This window comes from Helicoverpa armigera, chromosome 30, assembly GCF_030705265.1.
Source record: "Helicoverpa armigera isolate CAAS_96S chromosome 30, ASM3070526v1, whole genome shotgun sequence".
Classification (NCBI taxonomy): domain Eukaryota; kingdom Metazoa; phylum Arthropoda; class Insecta; order Lepidoptera; family Noctuidae; genus Helicoverpa; species Helicoverpa armigera.
In genome coordinates, this window is record NC_087149.1 from 4,095,719 (window position 1) to 4,117,040 (window position 21,322).

The 21,322-nt window shown below is 37.4% G+C and overlaps 1 protein-coding gene across 1 annotated transcript; it reads right to left on the minus strand.

Annotated features, from left to right (window-relative positions):
• Positions 1–5,543: 5,543 nt before the first annotated feature.
• On the minus strand, positions 5,544–12,220 carry LOC110380823 (homeobox protein Hox-C5a). The gene is made up of 4 exons (XM_064042991.1): positions 11,492–12,220; positions 8,954–9,032; positions 8,256–8,397; positions 5,544–5,768 (listed from the first exon to the last, which is right to left on the minus strand). The coding sequence occupies exons 1-4, from the start codon at positions 11,952–11,954 to the stop codon at positions 5,649–5,651; spliced, it is 804 nt and encodes a 267-aa protein (XP_063899061.1). The 5' UTR covers positions 11,955–12,220; the 3' UTR covers positions 5,544–5,648.
• Positions 12,221–21,322: the final 9,102 nt, after the last annotated feature.

The following is a 21,322-nucleotide window of genomic DNA, read 5'->3' on the forward strand; positions in this document are numbered from 1 at the left end:
ATTATCTTGTAGTGTTGTGAGTGTTCGGTATCGATAAAATCATATTTTTATCGACTTCCTTCTTTATGTCTAAATATTATGACCATGCTTACCACGTTACGATATCCAATCTAGATTCCAGAACAGTAAGAAATGGAAGGGCTTTCAGACTCTGCCTTATTTCTTTAACTATATCTTACAGGACAATATGGTCACATTAACTAAAAATACAACTACGGCTGGCCCTAGAATAACTATTCTCTGCATATAATATGAACGTAAGCAAAAATATATATTATAAATAGGTGTACCTACTTACTCTAGCTGTCTTCGTAACAAGACATATGTATATTTGCATACTCTAACCAAATTTTTAATTACAGAAAATACCTACATAACACCTAAACCATTTTTGTATTTTTTATCGACATCTAAACCCCTTAAAAAAACTACCGATACCAACTCCACTTATAGGCTGACAGATCTCAAGACGTACGCGTTTATGTCACATCACTATGTAACTTTTTCTCATTGCTGCTTCTATTCGGAAACGTCAACGATTTTTTTTCAAATAAAAGTTATGGCGATTGAAAAATCACCCCTTTTTCAAAATCAATACTCCCCACCAAACCCCCACAAAAATCTATCGATACCACCATTCTACTAAGCCCAACACTACCACAAACGTCACTCGTCCGTATTCTGAAACCGGTCGCCAGTTGGCCAACAGATCTCAAGACACACGCGTTTACGTCACTTGAACAGTTGCACTATCTAACGTTTCGTAAGCCTTTCGTCATTGCTGTTCGTATTAACTAATAAGTAGTATTATGTACGTGTGATTTTGTGTAGGTATGTTAAAATCTAAAAGAATATTATAAAGCTGATTAAGTACCTAGCTGTTTTACCACCACTCTCTGTGGGAACTACTGCCCGTACCCGGATAAAATATACGAAGCCTGTTACCAGTGTAGCTTCGTAAAGTGAAAGATTAAAAAAATGGGTTTATAGTTTCGGAGTCTTTAGGATTGACACAAATTAAAAATCTTTTCTTTTTAATACTGTTACTGTTATAGCCTTTTTCGTCGTCCCACTGCTGGGCTGCGGCCTCCTCTCGCACGGAGAAGGATTGAGCAATTATCGCCACCCTTGCTTGCATTTCTTTTTAATAGATTAGAAGAATATATTTACCAACGTGCTAATCTCAACTACTTAACTACTGGTCCGATTTGAATAAATATTTCAGTGTTAGACAGCCCATTTACCCAGAAAGCCCATTGTCCATTGGCGAATTATCCGAGTGAGTAAAGTTGTTCACACGTAGGGCTGCCATCCGTCCGGGTTTCCCCGGATTTGTCCTCGTTTGGAGGCCGTCCGGGGACCGTCCGGGCGGGGTTTCAAGAAGTGTCCGGGGAAAACCAGGACACTTTTCATGTAAGGAAGCACCTCATTGAATTTAAGTATTTGTTAATAGTAAATGGATTACAAATTAGGTATTATTTTGTTTTAAAAAATCGTACTCGTTCGGGGAAACAATGCGATTTATGCCAAATGTCCGGGTTTTTTAAATGTTTGTCCGGGTTTGGCGAAATTCGAGATGGCAGCCCTATTCACACGAGACGCGGGTGAGACCGTAGTCCAAAAGCGATTTGTAAGCAGACAAAATCAGTAGTTTTGTAATATGTCTAATCGTGTCTCGATTTGGTAATATTTCTAAATGACTTAGAAAGTAGGTAGGATTATGCGTAAGGTCATGTGTTGTATAAAAAAAGATGTTTGTATGTCTTTGTGTGTTTTTATGTTTAATGAAGATGACGGCTAAATCATTTTTGATGAAGTACCTATTAAATAAAAAAAACAGCCAAGTGCGAGTCGAGCAAGAAGGGTTCCGTACCAGCAAGTTGCTAAAGCATCAATAATAAATACTTCATTCATTACTGGATTTATCCAATGCAAATAGCAGTGACTTAAAAATGACTTAATCACTACATAGTGTAAAACAAAGTCGCTTTTTCTGTCCCTATGTCCCTTTGTACGCTTAAATCTTCAAAACTAGGTACGCAACCGATTTTCATGCGTTTTTTTATAGATAGAGTGATTAAAGAGGAAGGTTTATATGTATAATAACATACATTAAATAGTAAGGAAATACTGTTATCCTGTGCGAAGCCGGAGCGGGTCGCTAGTCAACAATAAATACTTCATACATTACTGGATTTATCCAATGCAAATAGCAGTAACTTAAAAATAACTTAATTTAACTATAAAACAAAACAACACAAAATAAACATAACTTACAAAGTTAAATAAAACTATTGCGAATTCGAATAATGTTATTCACAAAAACACGTAGGTACTTAATTCACAATAAATCAATAATATTGAAGAGATTAAAGTTCAATAGTTGACTGTTTGATGTATCATTTTATTCCGACGGTTTTTCGTTGTTTTTTTATGTTATAACTTGTATAAATATACTTACACAGTGCTTAGTTTTTTGTCAAGACATAAGGAAATATACGTACCTAGTGCTTATAAAAATGGTTGACAAATGGCACGAGAATCTTTCGACAAATGATATTATGACTAGCTATTTTGCACGGTTTCATCTCCGCCCCGGAAGACTGATTCCCTCACCCGAATAAATATATGAATTCGAAGTTCCTATATGTTATCCTGTAGCTATTTTCCGGTTTTTCAGTTTTCTTGTTAGAGTCTGCGTCTCTACAAAATAATAAATATCATTCAACAATATTGGCTAACTATAAGTAAAGCTTGTTTTGCTCCCAAAAAAAAACTCGGCTCTTATAGAATCTTAATCCATTTTAAGAGGGCTTTCACACCTTTGGATTTTATCGCGTTTGTTTGACGTCCTTATAAAAATAAATACCTATAAATAAGGAATACTTCAATACTTGATTATGCCAAACATAATCCCATTGCAATTTTGTTGCGGATTCTCATTCTCATCATGTCGACTGTCATCTGTTTTGTGTGCAGAATACATGCGTGGGCACTCGGGGTGAATCAACCCAGATTGTAAGCTTATCAATGTGTCATATGAATTCTTTTGTTTATTTAATACAAACTGTTTTTCGCTTTTTGACCCGCTATCCTGTGGAAATTCTTCCTGTTCTCGGATAAAATACATATAAGTAGCTCTTGTCACCTGAGGTTAGTGTAGCTTCTCAACAGTGAATTTTTGAAATCAGATCGCTAGATTTGGAGTCTTTAGGGCAGGCACAAACAAAATAAATCTTCTTTGTAATATTAGTTCAATCTAATTCCTGCCAGTGTTTTCACCCACCTTCCATTAGAACTGCCTGCTCCTTGCACTCAGATAAAAAGCATCCTAGATAGCCTTCATCGATAAGTGGACTGACATGAAATTAAGAAAATATCTCTACAGACGTATCCTTTTATTCCTTTGTAAAAACCAAGAAAACCAAGAGTTTATCTCCACAGAATAAGCCAACTATAAAATATGCGGAAGACAGCGTGAATTCACTTGACCTGTTGCATATAAATGCATACTGCAGTCTCATAAAGGTCAACGTTTACGTAGATATGTAGTATAATCATGTTGTTAAATACAAACCGCTTTCCGACGGAATTTAAAGGTAAGTTGTAAAATGTTACTTTTGGTCTAGTCTAGTGACTAGACTAGACCTAGTGAGCGACTAATCTTTAGTCGCTCTTTTGCTAATGTTCGCGGAATTGCCTCAGTTCCTTGATCAGGATTTGGGACGATTTTTTATCGCCATAGCAAGCTGTTTTTATTTCGATAATTTTTTGACGCTTTTTTAGTTTTTAACCTCTTTTATATACCTACCTATATATTTTTTTATAAACTTATCTCTGTAAATATTTTTGTTGTAAATAAAAATCCCTCTGTGAAAACTAAAAAACGGACCGTAGTATAGTACATCAGAATACAGAATAACACCTTTTTATAATCAGCATTGTAATCTTAACAACAAGAAGAGTTGATCCACGACAATATCATTTAAATCGCGTTAAGATACGCACGCACTTGCCCGATAGTGTTCAAGGGTAAGTTGGTAAACAACAATAAACATTATCTTCTTTTATACAAAAACAAAGTTTATTTTGTTTTGGTATTAATGTTACAAAGGTTGCTCTTTTGTCTTTCCGCTATCCATCCAATTTTTGTTTTGAAATCATCAAATGACCCCTCCCGCTTTGGTGCAGCGTGAGGGAGTGTCAGACTCTTACTGACTAAAACCCATCATGTTCCTTCTTAAGTCCTTTATGTATCAGGGCCGCGGTAACTCGCGCGAACAATCCCGCAGCCCCGGTAGGGTTCCGACCCTGTCTGTCTGTCTGTCTGTCTGTTACGCTTTCACGTCTAAACAACTGAACTGATTTCAATAAAATTTGGTATAGAGATAGAGTTGACCGTGAGAAAGAACATAGGATAGTTTTTATCCCGGACTTTTGAAGAAATCTCTTGGAAACGCGATATAACCTAACTCTACGCGGGCGAAGCCGCGGGCGGAAGCTAGTGAAAATATAAAAGAAAAACAGTAGATATTTAAAACTGAGTTTATTTTAATGACTAGAGAATGTACACTTACAAATAGATTTAAAATACATACTTACTTTAAGTGCTTCTACATTAGTTATTAAAGAAAGATACGGTCATTATGTAAATGAAACTTTCAAAATATAAAATCGATTGAAATTGAAATAAGGGGTCCTAGTTTACTACGGAACCCTAAAAACAGCACAGCAGACTGAGAGATGCAAATAAAATTATAAAAAAAAAACTTAATCCCAACAATTCTTTTTATATTTTTGTAATGTGCTTACTACCATTCATCTTCATACTGATTTATGAGCTCAAACAAAAAACACACGCTAAGTTTTGGTTGGCAGAAAAATAAATAAATACAGACTGTGTTCCTGCGTAACTCGGTTGCGGAGGACAGATAGGCAGTAGCTTCTTGTAAAACACTGGTACTCAGTTGCTTCAGTTGGTTAGACTGGAAGCCCACCCTAACATAGATGGGAATCCAACTTGGGACTGCTTTCTTCACACAATGACCGTATCTTCTTCACAATATTGTTCATAACTTTGCATAAACATAAAACAATATATTTTATGAAAGTCATAATCATAGGTAAGTTTGAAAATCGCTCGGTCCATATTTTTTCTGGTCATAGAAACTGTAGGTATGTCATTTTGGGCAGGACACTTACCGCAGTCAAAATAACTCCAAAGTAGTGCTACACAAATACTTTTAAGTAGAACTTAAAGTTAAGTAAAGTTTGAGTATTTTGATGGTTGTTTTTTCACAATAGTTTTCTTTATATTTTGTCGCAGTCGGTTTAAATAATGATACACTAGCTTGCACTTATCACCACTATATTATATAGTCACATCACTTCATTTGTGTATTTCTCACGAATACACTCATTGTCAAATACACAGCTGAGTTGTCTGTATTTACACAATCCCAAAATATCATTACACTTTTCCACTACCCAATCTCACTAATAGAAATTCCAGTCCCACTTTTGTTGTTTCCATTACACCTTCTTTACATTCCAGATGCACTATTGCAGTTTCCAGAAGCACTATGGGATTTTCCAATATGACTGCTTGTTAGAGAGCCCACCCATTATGAATGTTGAGTGACTTTGGTTTAAATGTCATCATCTCGGTCGTGAGGCTGGTGTCTTTGCAAGACTGCTAATCTTTGCTGGGTTACCTCTAAATGATGTTTCCGCCATTTTATGCGCCGATTTTGAAACCAGACTTTTACCTGTAAGAAAATAAGTTTGTGAAAGAACTGTTAACGAAATTGCAACGTCTGTGCGAGATGATATGCTGTATTTGACTCGCGCAATCGTGCCATCACAATCTCGGCATTAAAACATAAATTAATTCATAAACACTGGCATCTGCAAATAATGCTGAACTGGGTATATTAGGCAGAATATTCATCTCTACACTAAGAAAAGTGATGTCCACAGTATCAACACTAGGAACAAGCATAAACTGTGCGTACCCATTCACAGGCTTCACAAGGTGCATGGAACATTTAAGGGGCTAGGTATACGATTTTATAATAAACTTCCTCAGTCGTTACTAGAATTGCCATTTGATAAATTTAAAGTCCAAGTCAAATCTATTCTGTCGAAGAAAGCCTACTATACTGTAAATGATTACATAAACGATAAGAGTAGTTGGTCCTCATGTTAAACACCGGACAGCTTCAAGAGTTATCATTGATAGTTGATGTGATTTACTTTTATTTTATACGTGACATTTTCCATTTTGTATGTATACCTACTGACAGATTACCACCATCGTACTGTTTTCACGATGAGTTGTATCGCAATTTTGTAAATGGTTTACTAGCGACTGTAAAACTATTAGTATTAACTTATTTCTTGTTATGTGGTTGCAAGTCGTCATGCTCCCTTAGACGGTATTGCTTGCGGTAGCGTCGGTGGTCGGGTTGCCTCCCTCCCTCAAAAATGTGCGAGGGGGGCGATGGCTGATCCTCGCGTTATGCTCGTGAACGGGTGCTGCTTGTGGTACCAGGTCGTCTTGCTGACTACATAATTATTTTCTTGACCCGTAATATAATGTGTATGACTTTTGATTTGAGCAGTAGTCCTAGTTCACCGTTTTCACTGTTTATGTTGTCGCTTGGTACGCCCTAAAACTATACCTATTTTCAATGAATGGAGGCATTATGTTCTCTCTTTTTTTTTCCACATTATTTTCTTTTTGTAGCTGCTTGAGTAATAGGTATGGGAAAGGTGTGTACTAGCTAACATGATTACATGTTTACTTGTTTTTTTTTTATATACAAATTTATGTGTATTATTTTTAGTGATATTTTTATTTTATTTTTTTGTATACGGTTCTTCAAACCATACAGACAGAATTGTGTTGTTGGGAGTTTGTTCCACCACTTCTTCTTCCCAGCAAAAACACATAGGAAGTGGTGAAGGGCGGGCGTTTTGGGGGCTGTCTTTTGTAGATTTGACGTTCAAAAAGTGCTGATTTTCAGCCTACTTTGAATAAATGACTTTTGATTTTGATTTTGATTTTGATTTTTGGGACTATTTAGAACACACATTTAATAGTTTTTATGTACTTTTTCCCCCTAAAGTTCACGGAGCACTTTCATTCGTTTTATATTCGGTGAACGTTTACGTCGGTTGGCGAACTTGGGCCTGAATATTTATTCTAGCTCTACAACTGCTCACCTGTGCCTCTGTCAGCTGTAGAGCATGAGCTAGATACAGTCTCTCGGGCCCCACCATGTACTGCTGCCTCTCGAACTCGGCTTCCAGTCTCTCTAGCTGCTCTGGAGTGAATATTGTTCGTAAGCTCACCTGTGCCTCTGTCAGCTGTAGAGCATGAGCTAGATACAGTCTCTCGGGCCCCACCATGTACTGCTGCCTCTCGAACTCGGCTTCCAGTCTCTCTAGCTGCTCTGGGTGAATATTGTTCGTAAGCTCACCTGTGCCTCTGTCAGCTGTAGAGCATGAGCTAGATACAGTCTCTCGGGCCCCACCATGTACTGCTGCCTCTCGAACTCGGCTTCCAGTCTCTCTAGCTGCTCTGGAGTGAATATTGTTCGTAAGCTCACCTGTGCCTCTGTCAGCGGTAGAGCATGAGCTAGATACAGTCTCTCGGGCCCCACCATGTACTGCTGCCTCTCGAACTCGGCTTCCAGTCTCTCTAGCTGCTCTGGAGTGAATATTGTTCGTAAGCTCACCTGTGCCTCTGTCAGCTGTAGAGCATGAGCTAGATACAGTCTCGGGCCCCACCATGTACTGCTGCCTCTCGAACTCGGCTTCCAGTCTCTCTAGCTGCTCTGGAGTGAATATTGTTCGTAAGCTCACCTGTGCCTCTGTCAGCTGTAGAGCATGAGCTAGATACAGTCTCTCGGGCCCCACCATGTACTGCTGCCTCTCGAACTCGGCTTCCAGTCTCTCTAGCTGCTCTGGAGTGAATATTGATCGTAAGCTCACCTGTGCCTCTGTCAGCTGTAGAGCATGAGCTAGATACAGTCTCTCGGGCCCCACCATGTACTGCTGCCTCTCGAACTCGGCTTCCAGTCTCTCTAGCTGCTCTGGAGTGAATATTGTTCGTAAGCTCACCTGTGCCTCTGTCAGCTGTAGAGCATGAGCTAGATACAGTCTCTCGGCCCCACCATGTACTGCTGCCTCTCGAACTCGGCTTCCAGTCTCTCTAGCTGCTCTGGAGTGAATATTGATCGTAAGCTCACCTGTGCCTCTGTCAGCTGTAGAGCATGAGCTAGATACAGTCTCTCGGGCCCCACCATGTACTGCTGCCTCTCGAACTCGGCTTCCAGTCTCTCTAGCTGCTCTGGAGTGAATATTGTTCGTATCCTCTTACTCCTGCCGGAACTGGTAATGAGAGAGGATGTTAATTTTAGGTATTACTAGCTGCTTCGAGCTATTGCACCAGGCCTTTCCTTTATGTCCTATCTCAGGCTATACATAGAATCTCAATCTAAAGTAATCTACGGTCCAAATTATCTATGTAGGTAGCTTATTTGAAGTGGTAGTACGACAGACAGGCATTTATAATATTAGTTAGGCTTTAAATGAACACATAATCGTTTAGCAGAAAGCATGTGGAATTGGGAGTCTTTGCTGTAATTTCTTAAACTTTGGCAGTCGTTACGGATAACAGAAGGCAGAAAGTCTTACAGCCATTGCAAGCAAGTAGCAAGGCTTGAATGACAAAGTCAGATAGGCAGTATCTCCATGTGGCGCACTCGTGTTCAGCCGCAACCGTTAGACTGAAAGCCAACCCCAACTTATCTGTGAAAATTCTAGGCATTCTATGGTCTCGCGTATGCTTAATAACTTCCAAGTCCCATGAGTCATATGTGATACACACCAATTGTTTACTATTATATCTGCATCGTGGACAGTGAAGTGGTAAATAGATTCAAACCTGTTGGAACACGTCATGGAGTGACTTCTAGAGGTCTTCATCTGGCCAACCTGCGGCCTCATGTCGGGACGGGGACTGTCTGCAAGAGAATATCATTAAATGATTGATGTTTACCTAGCTGTTTAACAAAGAGGCTACTAGATCTTTGAAGTTGAAAGAATACTCCAACTAAGAGTCAACGCCATTAATCCGTTGTGTAATTAACCCAATCTTTATTTATACATAGTACCTATAAATGTGAAAATTAGATGATTTGGAAGATAGAAGGCACAGAGGCAGTAGGTAAGTGTCTGTACTGTAGTACTCGCTACTAGTATCATCTTGGAGATCAAATTAGGACATTCAAACTGAAAATCTTTAAGAACTGTTAAACTACATATTTATTCCTATATGTCGATGGCAATCTAACAATAGTAAGTCATATATTTTATTCCGGTACGGGCAGTAGTTAGTAAGGTAAATAATAAATCCTGTGGTGATGTTATTCAAATAATCTCTCATAAAAAGAACATTCATCTTTTGCCACAGACAATTAAGATTTCCTAAATCATCGGTGCCACAACCTAAAGAACCCACTCTAAGGCAATATGGCTCGAAAAACATTCACGCTACTTAATTCCAAAATAAAAACAAACAAATCCCTCAATTAAACCTCTTTAGAAACAACATTCTACTTTCGTCATTTCGCCGCTAATCCGACGACAGTCCACCTGCATACATATCAAAGAGCAGACTTTAATAAGCCTTCCCCTCGACAATGTCTATGTAATTAAAAGTTCGGCAGCCACCCTTAGGAATGACGGCTAAGGGTCCAATTGTTGCGATTACAAGGTTTATCCGTACTTATTGTTGTAAATGTTAATGTTATAATGCCGATTTTACAATTTTAAGTAGCTTCCTTACAAATACGATGTTCAAAAAATAATGATAAGTGATTCACGAAGGGGTTAAACATGTGTATCTTTAATATTTTTCTAATCCTCCTAGCCGATTATCGTCTACGGCATCTGTCCTCATGTAAGGAGATTAACCCACTGCGCAGGACATATATATTATTATAGTGCACAAGCGTTTGCGTTTGGACACAGGTGCACTCACTATTCCTTCACTCTCATAGCGCGATGGGACGGCAATCCGACACTATCGGAGAGACATCAGGCGCAGGACTGACATTAACGTTCTCATTTCCCTAATTGGATATTTCCAAATAAAAGAAAGATAAAGCTTATTTAAGGGTGCTCAGAAATAGACTTAATGCTCGAGTGTAGGTATGTTGCAAAATTGCAATAAATAGTGCAAAGCTAGATTGCAGGTGTGTCAGGAACATTTATACTAATCCTAAGTTTTTTAGAGCAAACTCGAGATAGGTAATATTGATGCTGATAAGGACTTCCATAACTCTTCATGTAGTCAAAGATATTTATTGAGAACTATGACGGTTAATTGGTTACTAACAGCAAAAACTTTACAAGCTGAAGCCATTTCAGGAAAGCTTTTGATAACATTGTGGGTGTTTCATCTTATCATAGAATTGTTCAGCTTGTCAAATATTAATAAACAAAGTTCAAGCAGCTTAAAAACCATTTAAAATTCATTTATAGGTGAAAATAATATTTACTTTTAATTTTAAAAAATTAAAGTTTTTGTATACAAAGAGTTCCCCAAGGTAATATACTGTGGCCTAAACTATTTAATTAGAATCTTTCCAAGAAATTTATATAGATACCTAAAGCAACCCTTCGGGGAGACAGCTCGTACCTAATAGCCGCGCGATGCGATGGGATCGCGACGGCCGCATGCAGGCAGTCAATGCAACAATAATCACTCTATGGAAATGTATGAAAACGTTTTCGAGGCACGCGACAGCCACGCGCCGAAGACAGCCTACTTATAGACTTTACACTGTATTCAATGTCAAAGTTTTGTCATTACAAATAGGGCTTTTATAGATTCTTATGAAACGAAAAGAAAGCAATTGTCAGGTTTCAGATATTTGGCTAATGTAAAAATTCTATCTTTAGGAAACAAATTAACAGATAGTTAGAATATGGAGTTTCCGTAAATGAACTGCTAAAAGATGTCAAAAGCTAGACTACTGGTAAAAAGAAGTGAGTGTCATAAGAAGAAATGGCAAGAAACAATGAAAAACAGCCAAAAATAAGGAAGATAGTTTTTCATGAAACCAATAGACCGTTTGCAGAAATAAAGCCGGCGCCGATCTACCAGCGCTTATGAGCACTGGTCCTGTCTAGTAACAGTTACATACCTAAATAAAGCAAGCAGATTGAAACAACGTAACTATTATCAAAATGTACCAGCGCCAATTACCACTAGTAAGTAGTTTGGCGATGGCTAACAGCTTTTTTTCTGTAAACGGCCTTTTATAAGGTTCTTTTTCGCCTTGTTTTTCGCAAATTATAATCGTGTGATGTTTCTGCTGACCAGTCTTCTTTCTGAAGCCTTTGAGGTATTAAACACAAAACCAATTGGACCAAAGAAGGAAACATCAGTAGCTATCAGAACTATCCTTAAACTTACCTTGTCTTAAAGCCGTCGGCACGCCAACCATACTCCGACAGAATCCTTCATTGAGCCGCTGAACATCATGCCCAGCATACAAATAGTTCTGCAGCTGCCTCTGATTCTGTTGCAACCTCTCCTGAACACTCAGGTTCATCACATCTTCATCACCATTCGTCAAACCCAAAATGGCTGCAATAGTGAAAGACTTCCCAGCTAAATTCGTCCCTTTTCCTGTTAAATCAACTCCAAAAGCCGACTGACTGCTGTCCCCATCATCCAAGGTTGACACAGGCGATGAAGACCTGTCGGCGTTTTCGGCGAAACGGTCCACATTGTCGGCGTAAGTGTCGGCGTTGAATTTGTCCTCGCCGTCGGATATCGCCGACAGTCGGTCAACGTTCTGTTGGTACGCCGACACAGCAAGAAGGTCCGTCAAGTTTGAAGGATATAAGTTGGAATTCGGCCTCTGTTCCATCATTGTAATCTTCAGTTCACTTCGAAGTATTTAAATATCATTTTTTATTTTTAAATTTAGAATTTTTATCACTTTTTTCAAACACATCACTTCAATTGTTATTTCATCAGTTAATTTTATTAGGGTTAATTTATTATTCTAATGGTTAATTAGTTAGTTAATTTGTGAAAGCGACTGTTCAGTGCGGCTCGCAAAACGATATTGGGTTGCGGTTTTGATTTAAAAAGGGGCACAATTTTAAATTTGTTTGGGCGTGGCTACGAGCGATCGGTTTGGCGCGCAAAAAATGACATCTTAAGCGGTCAATTCTGGAGGGTAGAAGGTGGAATTGGAGTGGGGTGAGTTTGGAGGACTGTGATTGGTGGAGGATGCGCATGCGTCGAGTGGGCGGGGCCAGATTGGAGGGGTGTGGTTTAGCAGTGATTTGCGGTCGGTAAAAGCCTTTGATTGAAGCAGGTACGGGTTTGGGAGATAATATTTTGAAAATAGAATTAAATCTTCAGCTAAGCATAAAAAAGCGATAGCTTCTTCATGGTTATCACCATTACAAGGTAGCTTTGCCCATTGCTGAATAGTGGCCAGTCCCTTGTTCGAAATTGTTCACAGATTTATATACTTAACAGTTTATTATAGGTACATAAATAAGCTCATAAGCTCATGATAAGTTTCGCCAGTGTGCAGCGACTCGCTCTAGCAAACAGTGACAAATTATTTGCTTGCGAACATTTCTAAAATGTCCTCTGTGCGCAAACAGTGGACTCGTGCCGAACGCGTCTGTACATATTTTTCTCGAGATTTTGTTTTGGAATCTAGTCACTTAATTAACAATATATTATTAACCATTAAACACCACTTTAATGGCGAAATGCATAAGGACTGGGTACCTATTTTGTTTAATAATGTCACGAATACTTACCTAGGTAAAACTTACCTTTCTAAAATTAAAACCAAAGATATTTTCAGTACCTAAGTTTATTTAAATATTTAGTTAATTCAACAAAATCCCCCAAGTCCGTCCCCCATTGTCGTTCTCCCCCTCCCCCCGCCCCGCGAGCGTCTCTCATGAAACAATTTAATATCATAATCTGCGTCCGATACTTGTAAAAACATCCAGTTACAAGGTAAATGGAGGTGGTATGTAATATTTGAATTGTTTTGTAACTTAGTGGCCGAATAGGCACATGTAAGGAAAAAGCTATGGACTGAATCTCTCTACGAGTCTGCTAGAGAGAGAGAGAAATAAGGAGAAGAACTGGGTTGCTGAAAATGGAGGTGGTATATACCTACATTTTAGTTGTATTTTTTTTAACTTCATTGGACAGGTGTCTTGCTGACCATAATATGCATCATAATACGAGTTGAATCAGAAATGAGGAGTTCTGTTGAAGACCCAGAGATACCGACATCGTCCAGCGGATAGAAGTAGTCATTTAGAACGGAGAAACGTTAGACGATGGGACCGAACGGTTCACGTACGGAGACCACGGACTGACTTAGGTAGCATAGGATGGCCATTTGAGAGGTGGTCAGACGATCTGACTAAAGTAAGCGCTGGATTCAGGCTGTTTCCAACGGGTCCTTTTGGAAATCTTTGGAGACCTTTGTTCAGCAGTGGATGTCTTATTTATGTCTGATATGATGATGATGATAAGACAGCATTAGGTATATCTCTGAGTTAGAAGCGAGAAATATTAACAATCACGCTTGTGGATGTCAGGTAGGTAGTCGCTGTTTGTAAAACATACCTAGACGCTTATCTAGGTAAAACTGGTCTTATAATGGCAGTGGAGACTAATTTGTTGGGTAGAAGAAGTTGCAAAGGCAGGCCAAAACTGCGGTGGTTGAGTGTCGTAAAGAAAGACATGGAAATCTGCGAACTCAAAGAGGAAGATGTCCAGGATAGAGCGAAGTGGAAGAAGAGGATACGGAAAGCGGACCCCGTCACAAGACGGGATAAACGCTAAGAAAAAGAAAGAAAGAGAAGAAGTTGCAAATCTCCATATGGGTACCCACTAGTTTGTTAGTTTGAACGCGCTAATCTCATTATTTAGATCGGTTGAACAGATTGTGGTTTCAAAATCAAAGTTTTTCGTTATTGGAATCTTCTTAAAAAATATATTGTTTTATTAGGTATTCTTGTCTGTATTTATATCTAGGGTGTGTCGAAAATTTGTAGTACTCTTATGTATGAAAGTAAATAGCAGTATTAATGTGTTATTTTTTAATTACAATTATTTTACCTATATTATAAAATTTTATTTTGATTGGTTGTAAATATTGATTGAATGAATAATGAATCTTTTAAATGTTTGAAAGCTTTATTATACTTAAACACAAAATTGGAATTAATTCACTCTTTCCGATTCAATTGATTGTGAGCTGCCGACGGCGCGGGCGAAAATCGTAGCGTCTGATTCCCGCTGTAGTAGCAGAAATATTGAACTTTGAGTAAGGGTGCTTACATAAAGAAACAGGTTACCGGTACAGAAAAACCTGTACGGGCAGGTACCGATCAGTGCAGGTATAATATTCTAAAGAAACAGGTAAACAGGTAACCTGTTTCTTTAAGTGAGTCAATAGGATTGTATTGAAATATCCGTGCATCGGAGAGCACGTAAATGTCGGTCCTGCGCCTGACCTCTCTCCGGTCGTGTCGGATTGCCGTCCCATCGGGCTATGAGAGTGAAGGAATAGGGAGTGCACCTGTGTCCAAGCAAATGCTTGTGCACCATAATATGTCCTGCGCAGTTGGCTAATCTCCTTACATGAGAACAGCCGCCGTAGCCGATAATCGGCTAGGAGGACATCATCATCATCATCATCATCATTGAAATATTATACCTGCACTGATCGGTACCTACCGTACAGGTTTGTCTGTACCAGCAACCTGTTTCTTTATGTAAGCACCCTAATGCTTAATAATTAACTATTTATCTGTGGTGCCTAGACCACCTAGCCTAGTGGTGGTTAGACTTAGACTTCATCATCATCATCATCATCATCAGCCTATCGCAATCCACTGCTGAACATAGGCCTCTCCAAGTGCACGCCACTGAGATCGATTTTCGGCTTCGGTGGTGGTTAGACTTAGACTTAACGGTTTGCAATATTCAATTTTGTTATTTTAACTAAATCATATTTGTTTTCAAATTATGATTAAAACTAGTATCCATTGTTTAATATTAATATTTGCCTTATTAAAACAAAAACAAATCATTCAAATTCCGAACGAGAATTTAATTTTCAAACCAATTTTTACCGCCAATCTATGGTACAAGCAAAAGAGTTGCCATAGTTTATGGCGACCATAGACGCTATGGATATCTATCAAAAAGTCCAATAATCGTTTGCTATATACCTCGTTGCGATATAAATTCTAACTCCCGTGTTTAATATCAATTGATTTATTAGTTTATGCTGAATGCAATCAGTCGGATATGTTGCAGGATTAGATTTGGTTCAATCGAAGGTTCAAGCTTGGCATATCTACGTAGGTACTTATGTCCTATTTGAGTAGACATTAAACAATATAAGTAGGTAAGTATATTAAACAAATAAAGTACTGCTTTAAATAATGATTCAATTATTTAAGTAGGTAATTATTACAATTGTATTTACCTAAGTACATTGATTTTTAGCCGCAACTAACTTTTCAAATTGTTTTACTATTTAATTTAGTATTGTATTTGATAAGTTGGCAACATTGTTTAAAAAAACCGTTTAAAAATGGCTGTGATTCAATTTATACATTTGCCCACATGTTAGTTGTTTTTGTTAAGAGCCAAGGTTATAATATTGTAGCATTCGAAAAACTATGATTAGGTATATGCAGTAGTTAAATTGCGTAAATTGTACGGATCTTGTGTCAAAGTGAAATAAATCTACTGAATACAAGTAGTTGTGGACTTATTGTACTCGAAATCCATCTTTTGAAACATGTCATTAGTAGGATAAGTAATCCTGCAATAGTTATTTTTATTTTTGGTTTTTAAGTTTCTAGAACTACATATTCGTAAAATAGGTACTAAAGAAAGAGCTTGTTCCTTATTACTGTTTTCAAAGCCTCAGGTCCCCAGGTCAAATTAAACCTACATATCTGATACCAGTAGTTTTCCTGCGATTTCACCCGCGACCTGAAGGAAATTCTTACCGTACCCGGATAAAATATAGCCTATGTTACATGGGAATAGTGTAGCTGTACAACAGTGAAAGATTTTTTCAAGTCAATTCAATAGGTACTTTCGGAGTTTTTGGGTACAAACAAACGAAAAAAAAACCTTAGGTAATGTTTAGGTATTGCTCTAAAATGCTCTTGATACCTATTATCTGTATAAATATGTAGATATGCTAAAATTTTCACTTAAATAAAGCAATTAATAACCAAAATCTGCTATAACAAAACTCTTAATAAATTAAAATTCATAACGACAATATTACTTTGTAATAATGCCGAAAAAACATCAATTATGATTCGTCCCTACAAATGAAAGTTAGAATAATCATCAAAGTCAATGACAGGTCGTCGCGAGCTACAAAACAATATAAAATGGCGTAACCATAGATTTAGGAAGCCACTACCGTTTGATAGAATTGGCAATGCGTGACAAATAACTAAAATTATAAGGGTATGGTCTGATCGTTTTTTGGTGCAGTTGACAGTTGCTATCAGTCAGTACAAACAACATAATGCTATTTTCCCTTGATAACTGTACCAAAAAACGATCAGACTATACGAAAGTATGAGGTATGAGTCCAAAAAATAAACATCGCAGAGGTCTGTATCGACCTCGTATGTGTCAAACGCAAAATTTAACAAAAAAACGCAATATTTTGTAAAATGGATTTAATATTCTATAATGAAAATTAAAATAACGGTCACTGAGATAAAGCGCAGACGGACAGACATGGCGAAACTAAAATTGTCCCTGTTTGACTACAGAATCCTAAAAACACTGTAAATACCGATTTTAAAGTTAAGAAAATCACCACATATATGAAAAAGTAATTTAAAGTCGTATTTAATTTGTGTCTTCACTAAAAATCACTAGACAGCCGATCTATCTACTATTCTATGTATATCTATGTCACCCCCTGTTTGTATCGGGTGAAATGAATGTAAGGGTCTCGACAAAGCACTCCACAATCTGATGATACGCTTTTTGATAGTCGCACCCCTGCTTTATTAGGGTTGCCAAAATAAATAATGATAGATTTTTAGGGAAATAAACTTTACATTATTTACATGGTTATTAAATAAGAACAAAATAAATATAAAGTACCTACGTTTAGGTACATTTTATTGTTTATACTTCTGTACTAAAATAATAAAGAGGAAGCCTTTTTTGTTCATTTGTTTGTCGGTAAAGAGTCCTTGAACTAGTGAACCAATTTGTTTTTTTTTCACTATTGGAAAGGCTAGGTAAACTATCCCTCAGTAACGTAAGTTATATTTTATCCGGGCACAAGAAGAAGTTTCCCCTAAACCCTGTGAAAACGTGAGAAAACAGCCTATTTTTATGGATTATTGGCTAATGATAGTGTGCGGCAATTCTTACATGTCTAAAATGTCCGCGAAATTACAACCTGTGCGCGAACATTTGCTAGCTGTGTGGCACTAGTGCCTTATCCGTTATGTCTTTTTCTAGCGATTTCTTTAAACGAATACAAATTACCTGAAAGCTTATTTATACCAAAAATATAATATAAAAAATCTAAAAAAACAATTTTATTTTCTTCACAATGCCACCCCTAACTTACAATTCTTGTCAACCGGTCCACCTAGGGTTGCCAGCGCGGTGATTAAAATTCCACTTGCTAATATCTGCGATCATATATTAAGTGGGTAATCGGCGTAACTGACAACCCTAGTATATTGCCTTTTTATTTGTAGCGAATATTTGATTGTATCTGTCTTATTTAGTTTTTATCTGATCTTTACGCTTTTTGAGTTTTGAAAAGATTAAGTGCGTTTAATTGGTAGTTTCTGTTTTGATATTGTGTTCGAGACAATATTGGCGTTTAGATTGATTGATGGACGTAGAAGCTGTTCTCGAATGAGATCAGTTAGTGCAAGTAATTATATAGTGCACAAGAGTTAGAGATGCACTTTCTATCATCTTACTCTAATTATTAGCCTGACGGAAAAGCACCGTTACGACCGGAGAGATTCCACAAGGAACGTCATGTACCTGCTCTTAGCGGTACGGATGTATCACCCTGCTCTCGGCTACGTTGTGAACGTTTCTTAAAACCCACAAATACATCAGCAGCATCTAGTTAGACTGGAAGCCACTTCAAACATAGTTTGAAATATCATATGTTTGCCATTTCTTCACTCGTTGAACCAATTTTTATGAAATTTTGCAGTTATGCATCTTACATCAGCATGATATTATAGAATACTTTAAGTCCGTATACGATAAGTATTTCCCTCAGAAAGCTGCTACTCGCCGCTTTCGGACTCTAACCTAAAATAATTCCCACCATATTCCACCTGAGCTAATATTCAAATCAGAGCACTAATGAAACTAGGCAACACCGCAGCCTTGCCTAGGTATGTAAATGCTCACAATATGCGCGATATTAAACCGGCAATAACCGGCTATAACCGGCGGCGAGCTCACTATCTCATTATGTTACGCCACCTACTGAATCATGAAGGGAAGAGAGAAAGCTGTGGAGTAGGCTAATTTTTAGTTTTTTTAAGAGCCGATTTTCAATCATTTTTTAATCTGAGGACTAAATATGGCGGTTTGACATATTTTCCACATAAAAGCTGTCAAAAAGTGAAACTTATTCTTCAGATAAAAGTTATAGGATGATTGAAAAATAATAGGGCAAATAACATATTTCCCTCGTTTGATATGTGTGTACCTATGTAAGTCTTTAAACTTAAATAGAGTTATGTAAAATCTAAATATGTAGAAAGTTTATTAACCATACATAGTTATTTTTATTAACCCCCGACGCAAAAGAAGGTAGAGCCTTTCTTATAAAGAAATAACTCAAATGACACTACTTTTCTAGCATGTCTAGAATTCAGTGATTCAGTGAAGACGGTTCTGACTTTGCCTTTCTAACGCTCCTCAACCTTGTAGGTAATTAACCTTATAAAAAAGTATAAGTTATGGGCTACCATTGCCTATACTTTTTCTTCTAGATAAGAAAACTCAACATCGAAAGTTTTTCTGTAATAATATTTTTTGTCATGTCATGATAACGCTAAACAAAAAGCAAACCAAAGCGCACAAATTAATTCCTCTCACAAATAATTTTAGCATTAACCCTACTCCTGCCCTCCTCTATTCGCCAAGCACGCCGCTACCCTCATAACGGGCCCAATAAACCGTACCGCTTTGTCGCCAACCAATTTGTCATCCATTGTAAACCTCCCCTCCTTCTGACATTACCCCGATAATAGGCAAAAACATGCTCCTAGAGTGGCAACACGTGTCGGGAAAACAATTAAATATTTGTCTATGGTCAAGTGTCATGGCGGGAAGGGATCATTTTGATTTTAATTTGTTTTTTTGTTGTTACTATTAACGAAGAATGAAAATGAATGATTAATTTTTATCAGTTTAATGTGCTCTAATCAGTAAGTAAGTATTTTTTTGAGTGTTTATTGTCTTGTAAGAGATACATTAAATAAAGTAAATCAGGGCATTCTTTTGACTGATGTATGCTTCTAAATTCCGCCAACGCGATATGGGTATATGTACCTAATACAGCTCTTGTCAAAATTCTTTACCTAGGTATCTACAGAATAATTTATTATATAGGTACTTTATTTGTGCAGGTACGGAAAAGCTGTCTCCTCGTATTTCCTCGTGTCTCCACGAAGGTAAGTAAGTAGATATTTACTTAACGCACTTGGATAAAAAATAGCGGTCCTCGACAAATAGGCTATCTAACTAAAACCGAAATAAATCCTGAGATTCAAGCAAACAAACTCTTCAAAACTGTACAATTAGCCTAGTAAACTTACGTAATATTATATTTTTACATAAATACCTACTTATCTAAACTGAAAAAGGCCCCAACCACCGAGTCCACTTGAACAAACCTTATTTCAATACAATTATCGAATCCCCCCGTATAATAATTGTGGCGGCAATTAATAACAATCTGCTATTATCATCAGACGTTATTAATTTTGTAACAACATTATTATTAATTGCGACGCGGCATGAACCAGAGAGCCAGTGAATGAGGGTCCGGAGCGGTGAGGGACGGATGCGGTATGTTTTACTTATAGAACTTACAGGAGGATTTCAATAAGGTAAAGTTTAGGTATCCCTTATCCATAGTTATTTATGTCAAAATTGGGAGAGCCCTTATTCTAAGTGGCACTTAGATTAAGAGATTGTTGGTGAAAATGGGTATAAGTCTTTATTCCGAGTATTTTTGACAGTAAATAATAACAAACAAATAAGAAACTTCCATAAATAAGTTCTGAAATAGTCATCAGATGTGTTTTAAATCTTTATACAGATATATTTTTGTGAATCTTTCTTTGTGAGTTCTAAAATATTCAAGAATTTTGATAAAATTCTTAGTGGCGGGGCAATGCAACTTTTCGAAGTTTGTATGTCGGTAAATATCTTGGACACCAAAGACTAATTACAGGTGAAGGGTTGGTCAATCATAAGGCTAAGCAACGCTTTATGCGGTCGGTCCGTGTTTCTGGCTGTCATTTGAACCTCTTTAGCTCACGTTTTAGGAGTCATAGCAAAAGTATGGGATTGCCCGGGTAAATGGTTATTTAGTTAAGAGCTTCTATACTGTAAAATTAATAAAATATAATAACAGTATCAGTACATAGTAGTTCCCGGTCGCTCGTTACAAATCATATTGCGAGTGAATGCAGCCTGAAGCCGCGGAATGTAATAATTACCTCGCGGGGTTGCCACGCCAAATATTTCTATGTGGGAACTGGCAGTTTTGTGTGCTGTGGGTTTTCTTTGTTAAATGTTGGTTAAATCTGGTTAAAACAAACTGTTTTTTTCTTTCAAAATTAATTATAATAAAAAAAGTACATACAACCTTTGAAAAGTTGCATTAGTACTTGCCTGACCTGGGATTGAACCCAGGCACTCATACTTGAGTGGCTTCTTCTTTACCCACTAGGCCAACACTACTTCCACTACCACGTTTTTTTTTAATGTTCTGCGAATCTGTCTATGTATGAAAGGCTTTAAAAACAATCAAATAAATATCAACTTTCAAGATCCCACTTTAAAAAGCTTCACAGAATAAATAAAATATCATATTGAAAACAATAACGTAGGTAAATAATATTTGTATATGGCAACCCTGTGCCGCGGTATGCTTTGCCGCGACGCGCCCTGTTATTGGATATTTCTAGGGTT